This window comes from Setaria italica, chromosome I (genome assembly GCF_000263155.2).
Source record: "Setaria italica strain Yugu1 chromosome I, Setaria_italica_v2.0, whole genome shotgun sequence".
In the NCBI taxonomy this organism is placed as follows: domain Eukaryota; kingdom Viridiplantae; phylum Streptophyta; class Magnoliopsida; order Poales; family Poaceae; genus Setaria; species Setaria italica.
The window spans coordinates 5,796,150-5,805,014 of record NC_028450.1 but is presented as its reverse complement, the minus strand read 5'-3'; the positions used below and the strand labels follow the sequence as shown (position 1 = coordinate 5,805,014).

The following is an 8,865-nucleotide window of genomic DNA, read 5'->3' as shown; positions in this document are numbered from 1 at the left end:
GTCGGCCCGGCCACCACGGCCTTGACCTCCACCGCCTGAGCCCGTCGGTCCCCCCGTCGGGCAGCGAGGCAGAACCACCGCCCACCACACCAGCACGCCAGCCCCATCCCCACGACGCCCGCGGCCGCCCACACCGCCCTCCCTTCTCGCTCCGCCGCCCGCTCCCCTCCGACGCTGCCAGCGAGGTGTCGTCCTTAGCATCCCGGCCACCATCGCCCTCCTCCTCATCGGCAGGCCGTCGCCTGCCATCGCTCCCCGTCGTCATCGGCGAATCCACCGAGTCCTCGTCGACAGGCCGTCGCCCCCGTCGTCATCGGCAGATCCACCCTCGGAGCCACCAAATCCGACCGCCCACGCCAGCTCTCTGTTGACCGAGCGGCCACGTCTGCGTGGACCTGAGGGGGGGGGGGAGCCGCCCCACCACCGCCGTCATTGCGGTAAACAGTTACTCACGCTTTACTAGAAAAAACCAGATACTCACCATTTTCAGATAAAACTCAAAAGATCATATTCACATAGGTTGAACGTTCTCGAGTTTTGTCACCGTACATGACTTCACAAGAACCTAAAAAGAAACTAAGCTTCTCAGACGCGAAAATGCAGAGCTAACAGCTGCTTATGCTCGCACTAAAACATACAGTACTCTCTAAAAGGTGAACCCCGGGCAACCTAGTCATTGGCAACTAACTCTTCGCTTCTGTTTTCTACCCTCTGCAGAACAAGTTTCTTCTGCGGAGCAAGGCCTTTGGCAATTGCCGCAGAACTCACATCCACGAGGATGGTGTCGTCTTCCTTGAAATCACCCTTCAGCACACCAAGGGCAATCTCGTTCTCCACCATCTGCTGAATCACTCTCTTGACAGGCCTCGCACCATAGTTCGGGTCGAAGCCAAGAGACCCCAGAAGCTCCACGGCCTCTGGTGTGTATTGGAGACGAATCTTCTGTTGTTTCAGCCGGTTCTTGACCCGGTTCAACTGCAGGCAAGGAAACAATTTCAAATTAACGAGAAGACTATGACAAACTATGTATGGATGTGGAGAAATTACTTTAAATTGAAACTCTGGTTAAAATATATCTATCAGTCATGCAACGGAAAAAAAAATTATTAAATGTTTACCTGGATCTCCACAATGTGGTTGATCTCACTTGTGTCCAGTGGTTGGAACACGATGTACTCATCTATCCTGTTCAAGAACTCAGGTCTAAATGTTTGTCGGGCCATCTCGATAACCTGCTTCTTCATTATCTCATACACCGCCTCCTTGCTGTCTGTGGTGTTTCTAAGCGTGTCCAGGATCAATGGTGATCCAATGTTTGAGGTCATGATGATGACACAGTTAGTGAAGCTAACAGTCCTGCCCTGTGAATCAGTTATTCTTCCATCATCCAACAGCTGCAACAAGATGTTGAAGACATCCTGGTGCGCTTTCTCAATTTCATCGAAGAGAACAACCGAATAAGGCCGGCGGCGAACAGATTCAGTCAATTGCCCCCCTTCCTCATAACCGACATATCCAGGTGGGGCACCAACCAAACGGGAGACAGCATGCTTTTCCATGTACTCACTCATATCAATTCGGATTAGGGCATTCTCAGTGTTGAAAAGGAATTCAGCCAGTGTCTTACCCAGCTCAGTCTTTCCGACACCTGTAGGTCCCATAAACATGAAGCTTGCTATCGGACGGTTGGGGTCTGATAGGCCTGCCCTAGAACGACGGATGGCGTTGGCCACTGACTTGACTGCAATGTCTTGGCCAATAACCCTCTTGTGGAGTACATCTTCCAGCAGCAGTAGCTTTTCCCTTTCAGACTGTTGAAGGTTCGACACTGGAATACCAGTCCATTTGCTCACAATCTCAGCAATGTCAACATCAGTCACCTCTTCTCGAAGCATCGACTTCCCTGATTGCTGGAATTCAACAAGTTTATTCTCAGCCTCTTCCAACTGTTTTTGCAGTGACAGAAGTGTTCCATACTTGAGCTCAGCAGCACGACTTAAATCATATTCTCTCTCAGCAGCCTCAATCTCCAAGTTCACCCTGTCAGTCTAACCCAAGATAAAGACAAGAATTAGAGCCCATATGACACCATGGAAAAATGTGACAGACAATAGTACAAAAGAGTAGCGCATGCACCTACCTCTTCCTTAATTGATCCTATACGAGTCATCAAGGACTTCTCGTATTCCCAATGTTCCGAAAGATTTTTCTGCTTCTGCTTGAGAGATTCTAGTTCAGCTTCAAGCTTGCTCAGTCGTTCTTTGGAGGCTTTATCCGTGTCATTCTTCAACGAGAGCTTTTCCATTTCAAGCCTTATGATTTCTCTGTCTACCTCATCCAATTCAATAGGTTTTGATGTTATCTCCATTTTGAGCTTAGCAGCTGCTTCATCAACTAGATCAATGGCTGCAAGCAAAAACAAAGAACACTAGATACTTAGTAATTGACAGATCAATTCACTACTCAATGTAACTTGTCCACACTAATAAATACACAGTACCTTTGTCCGGCAAAAAACGTCCAGTGATGTAACGATCTGATAAAACTGCTGCAGCAACAAGAGCTCCATCTGATATCTTAACACCATGATGCAGTTCGTATCTCTCTCGCAAACCACGCAATATGGAAATGGTATCCTCAACTGCTGGCTCACCACAATAAACCTGCTGGAACCTACGTTCGAGAGCAGCATCCTTCTCAATGTACTTCCTGTACTCATCCAATGTTGTTGCTCCAATGCAGCGGAGTTCTCCACGGCCTAGCATTGGCTTCAACAAGTTACCAGCATCCATCGCTCCACCAGCAGCTCCTGTTCAGAGAATAAGCCATAATTATGACAATATTCATGCGATCACATCAGTGCTACTAGCTCTCCTGGGTTGTGTTATAAGCAAGAATTTAATAAAAAAAAGGCAACAACTTGAGCAGTACAGCACGAAGCCAGCACAATCCAAATAAAAAATCACCGGTGCAAATCTGTCTAACAACCAACATAGAGCTTTGTCTAATATTCCCAAGTGTATTATGCTTGCTAGCATCAAAATTATTCAGGGGTTTAACTCTAGAAACATGTGAATGGCCAAATGCATACTTCCAAGCTCCTTATACCTTTGGGACTTACATAGTAATAAAAAAAAACTTGCTAATGGCCAAAAACACAGACTGAAGTACAGACCTGCACCGACAACAGTATGGATCTCATCAATGAACAAGATGATTTGCCCATTAGAAGCAGTGACCTCCTTTAGAACAGCCTTCAATCTCTCCTCAAATTCACCACGGAATTTAGCACCAGCAAGTAGTGCTCCCATATCCAACGAAATAAGCTGGAATTGGATGTGTATACAGCATCAGAATGAACAGTCAATCACATTCTTGAATTAATACAACTGTGTCTACTTTTCTGTTCTTAATGATATGTTATCCCGCACCTGATTGCTAATTCTGCATATTGCATTATTTTGTATTATCAAAAAATCAAAACGTTTTAAGGAACATTGAACGTATATATTTAACTCATCCCAAGAATTAAGAGTTGTCTATGTAATAGCCCAGCCAGAAATTCAAATAAAGAATCAGGAATTAATATATATTTTCTTGTCTGTGAAATTCAATCAACTAGATGAACAGAAACAGTTCGGTACCCTTCTATTCATTAAAGGTTCAGGAACATCTCCCCGCACAATACGCTGAGCCAATCTGAAACGAGAGCAAGACAATTGATTACTGCATGTTCAAAGAAGCAAATCATAGGCATCGTAGGCATACTATGAAAAATCTACATCTACAAAGTAAATGAACTAGTAATCACCCTTCGGCAATAGCAGTTTTGCCAACTCCTGGCTCGCCAATAATTACAGGATTGTTTTTAGTTCTCCTGCATAGGATCTGAATGCATCTGCGCACTTCATCATCACGGCCTATAACAGGATCAAGTTTCCCACGCCTAGCTGATTCTGTCAAGTCAATACCATACTTCTCTAGAGCCTGGTACTTTCCTTCTGGATCTGAAAACAGAAAAAATAATTATAGGCACATAAGCCTGGTAATTGTATTGTTGTCTACTTATAAATTTCTTACACAATACAGGAAGCTATGAATAAAGAATGACACAAAAACTCTATGGCAAAAGAAACCAGTAAAGACAAATTAACAGTAAAAAGAGAAGAAAATGCCATGAGACGTACTCTGATCTGTGACTCGCTGGCTTCCTCGCACTGCTGAAATAGCTTCTTTAAGATCATTCTCCATAATTTTCAGATCTTTAAACAGTTGTTGCCCAAACCTTTTATCTGAAGTGAATGCTTGCAGGATGTGCTCAACTGACACAAACTCATCACCATATTCTTTTTTATGTTTCTTTGCACTATCCAATATTGAAACAAAACTTGACCCTATAATTGGCCCGGACGTATCACCGGAAACCTACATGTCAATAAAAGTTTACCACCTTAAGAAACAGAACTAGTTCAGTTAGTTTAACTTACAAAAAATACTAAGGGCCACTGCTAATACCTTTGGCTGCCTAGATATAAACTCATCAGTAGCTTGTAGAACTGATGTGTTGTCTACTCCCGCTTTTGAAAATATCCTACGGGCCAATCCATCCTTTTGCTCCAGAAGAGCTTTCATCAGGTGCTCTGACTCCACTATCTGCTGTTTTGATAATCTTGCTGCATCAACTGCACCAACAATACCCTCCCAGGCCATTTCAGTGAATTCTCCTGGTGCTATCTGTTTGATCAAAAAAAAATTAAGGAAAAAATATTACAACTCAAGTCAACAGTTTTTTGCAAGTTGGTCCCAGATATTGTATATCCACATATTTCGGAAGTCAGGACTCAATTCAATCACACTTGCAAACATGTGCTAGCACACATACAGAATCTGCAAGCCAAGCAAAGAGCTAGATGTGTGAAAGCTAAAGATTATTTGTAACTGGAGACACTACATGCTAGTGGCAGGCTATAGTAAAGTATTCTGCTCAGATAAATTATTGCGACACATCTACAAACTGATCAGCTCAATCTTTTCGCTTTCGGAGCATGGTTAAGAATGACACCTCATTTAATTAATAAAAATAGAATGCAATCCACCAACGCAAGATACGGATAGGTTGAACAACATCAACACAGTGAACACCTAAAAACATCACTGTAATTTCTGAAGTATGGGTTGTGGAACTGTTCAAACCTATTGCCCCACACAATCTCTTAATAAAGAAATCTGCTCCATGGACTCTTGCGTCTGATTTGGCCACGTCACTCGCAATTATCATCCGTTGGATTTTGATCGGACCGTCCACAACCACAGAAAGATGAGCTGACGTTTCTAGACCCTTCATCTTGCGTGCAGAGTCTTCCATAAGCGCTAGACTCAAACCCTCCGCCGCCTCCCCCTCACCTCCGCGGCCGTCGAGGCACAAGAGGATCTGTTCCCAGTTTGCTTCACCAGCACTAGGGCCCCACCTCATCCCTCTCTCCTCGCTCTGGTGCCACCGCTTTCAACCAGCCGGCTGAAGGCTGAAGGCTGAAGCTCCACTGCACCCGTCTGCAAGCACCGTCCATCATTGCAGCAGTCGCCGGTTGACGTTCCTCTGCCTCCGTCCGCAAGGGTCGTCAGACACCCGCGATGTAATGGTGAGCCAATTACCGAAGCTTCCCTTGCGCGAGTTGAAGCAGCCAAATCAACGGAGGACCTCCTAGCGAACTTCTACGAGGTGCAGCTTCGGTGGGAGCGATGGACAGTGGCCCAGTTCGTGGGTTTGTGGTGCCTATTCCTGGAAAGCGGTTCTGTGCACGCAAAGAAGGTAACGCCTGCCCTACTGCTGCAGTACGAAGTGATGGAAATTCAGTTCAGTTACCTGTTTTCTCTCCTCCAATTAAATTATCTAAAGATTTCAATTTTTCTCAAATCTCTACAGGTGTATAGCATACATGTAACTGTTCCATTTTATGTACATTCACAGTGACAGGTTCAATCCCTAACTGAGAGCTAAATGTGTTTGTGGGTCCTTGGAAAAAAAATAGCAAACAAAGTCTAACCTTCACCAAATTTTGAGTTCACAGTCACAGATCAAGGAATAAGAACTCACAACAAATGGTTGAATTACAGATACATGAATACAATTGCAAGGACATAACTGGGATTCTGAAAATATGGGCAAGTGTTATGTCTATCAGCTATCTAGAAAATTTGAGAGGCTTCACGTTCAGATCCAAAGATCCAAACACATCAAACTGATTATCGAGCTCAAAATTCCTGCTAATATCCAAAGTAATGTTGTGATAGTACGAGAGACATACACCAAATTCTATGATGGTAACAATCCAGTGTGGGCACGGCAACGCCGGGCCTATCTTTCTAGTACATTCTAACATTCCATACAGTTAACGATCAGAGAATCATTCACATATAAGATTACTACACGATTGTATCGCATATTATGCAAAATCATCATTAAATCACATGTGTCACGAATTTGTAGCGGAAGTGTCCACGCAGCGGAAGCTTCAGGATAGCCACGCATCTACAGCACTGACCGAAATCGAACCGCCACAGCCAGTACTAGCAGGTAGCAGCCCAATTGGCCAATCGGCGCATAAGAACAGAGACACTCGAGTGGCAGAGGTACAGGGCGCACCAACCTGAGACGAGGACGAGGTGCCGGCGGCGCTGTGCTGAGCGGGCGCCGTGGAGTGGAACAGCCGGCGCGGCGGCGCCATGAGCCCGGCTCCGCCGGCCCCGACGGGAAACCGCCCCAGAGGCGCAGCAAACCACGCCGGCCTCCTCGTGGCGGCGGCGGCGAAGGCGGAGGCATCACCCGCGAGCGGCGCGAGGGCTCGCGGGAGGACCTCGCGGCTAGCGCCGGGGGCCTGGCGGCGGGCCGTGGCCGCCGCGGCCGCGCGGGCGGCGCGCGCGAGCCTGGACGCGGCGGAGCGCGCCATCGCGCTGGGGGAGGGGGGGTTGGGGTTTAGCGCTTAGCTGCAGCGGCGGCGGTGGTGGGCACTGGGCTGGCCAAGTGGTGGCGCCGCTTGGATGCCCGTTCGGTTATTTGTGGCGGCGGAGGTGGTGGATGGGGAGGGAGAGTGGAGAGGGGTGGCGATGCTTGGAGAAGGGGAAAGAAAAAGGAGAAGAAGCGCCGGCACCGGAGCCGAAGCGAATCGAAGGTTGGAGAAGCTTCTGCTGGGTGCGGCGGTGCTCGTCGACCTCCGTCCGTGCACAGCAACCGAAACATGGACCGAACTTCGGGGCCCACTCGTCGGCGAGAGAATGGAGAACGGCGTTGCATAGAACTTCGGGGTTCAGAATTTCGATTGGGTTTTTTTTTTGCAAGCACATTAATCGTACGCCTGAGCTAAATTTCACGAGTAAACTCAAGAATTTGCATGGCCGTTTACCATGCTGGATATCTCCAGGAACAAATTCAGGTGATATGCATTGTTCTATGCAGCACAAATCATACGTTTGAGCTGAATTTCAACTGTAATTCAAAGTTTACATTACTGTGTGAACCATTTTGGATACGTTCAGAAACAGATTCAGGCCATCTTCCTTTGTTACAAAGATGCAAATCTTTCTCCCAGGCTACCGAGCAATCATGCAGACTCGAAGGCTTAGTTTACATTTCATCACTCTTTGGCCCAAAAGCCGACCTGCGTGTCCCCGGGTGTGTATCGGGCCAGGCCCATAACTCCAGTACTGTGTTAACTTGCCGTGTGGGTGGTCGGAAGGAAAGGCAAGCATGAACACAAACCCTAAACACTATTCCCCTTTATTCCTTCTCTAGCTCGAGGCGGCGCTGCCGCGCTCACCGCCGTGCACGACACCGGCTCCCTTCCTCCTACCAGTCGCGAGACCGTGACAAATTGGCATCAGAGCAAGGTTCCAACCGCTGTGACTTGAGTCCCGCCGGAGTGGAAAGAGATTGGGAGCGAATCGGAGGAAAAAAATTTCTTCCAATTCGCCTTCGGTCCCGTAAATTCCAGACGTGGTGACCCTATCCTCGCGAGGAATTGACGGGCGCCTCCTCCAGATACCTATCCGCCCAACTCACCCTTAAAAATCAATCTCAAACACCGCCGGCACCACTAGTTCAAACCCTAGATCAGCAATACCACCACCACCTACACCGTTGCACACCGCCATCACCACAACATCGACAACGAGGGAAGAAGGCGAGAACACCGACGTTGACATTCAGTATGACAACCGCTGAAGAGAAGCTTGACTTGGTGATCACCGAGGTGAAGGCACTGCAGTCAAGCCAACTCAAGCTTACCTCCACAGTGAACTCCCTCGACACCTGGAGTGACAATGCAGACAAGTTTTCTGCCAGGTTGAGCAAAGAAATCAAAGATCCCACATTGCGCATGAAGGCGTTGGAGGCAACCACCTCTACTGCCTTGCCACAAGCCCCACCGCGTGAGGAAGAGGGGCGGGCCAGCAGTCACCGCGTCGACATACATCACCAAGGTGATGGAGTCTCTGATTCCCCACTCCACCCTGGTCAAGGGTGAGCATTAGTATCCCAAAATCTCAAGTTTGGTTACTGATATTCCTGACACCAGTACTAGAAGGAATACAATGCTTCTTAACCATCATGACACTGGAGAGTATAAGTTGCCAAACATAGACTTCCCTAGATTTAATGGTGAGCACCCAAAATGTGGAGAGAAAAGTGTGAAAAGTATTTTTGTCATGTACAATGTTCCTTTGCGTGTTTGGGTTCCTTTTGCTACTATCAATTTTAGTGGTAATGCTGAGCTGTGACTACAAACTTATGAAGCACAGCATTCCATTCATAGTTGGCCTGAGTTATGCCAAGGAGAATCAGGAAAGGGGAACAGCAAAGACATCTCCAGG

At 47.1% G+C, this 8,865-nt stretch overlaps 1 protein-coding gene across 1 annotated transcript; it reads right to left on the bottom strand.

The window, feature by feature from the left end:
• Positions 1-483: 483 nt before the first annotated feature.
• On the bottom strand, positions 484-7,196 carry LOC101786618 (chaperone protein ClpB3, mitochondrial). The gene is made up of 10 exons (XM_004951617.3): positions 6,648-7,196; positions 4,516-4,734; positions 4,188-4,425; positions 3,812-4,007; positions 3,645-3,699; positions 3,176-3,326; positions 2,501-2,809; positions 2,141-2,406; positions 1,119-2,048; positions 484-975 (listed from the first exon to the last, which is right to left on the bottom strand). Exons 1-10 carry the CDS (start codon positions 6,945-6,947, stop codon positions 670-672), a joined length of 2,970 nt encoding a protein of 989 aa, XP_004951674.3. The 5' UTR covers positions 6,948-7,196; the 3' UTR covers positions 484-669.
• Positions 7,197-8,865: the final 1,669 nt, after the last annotated feature.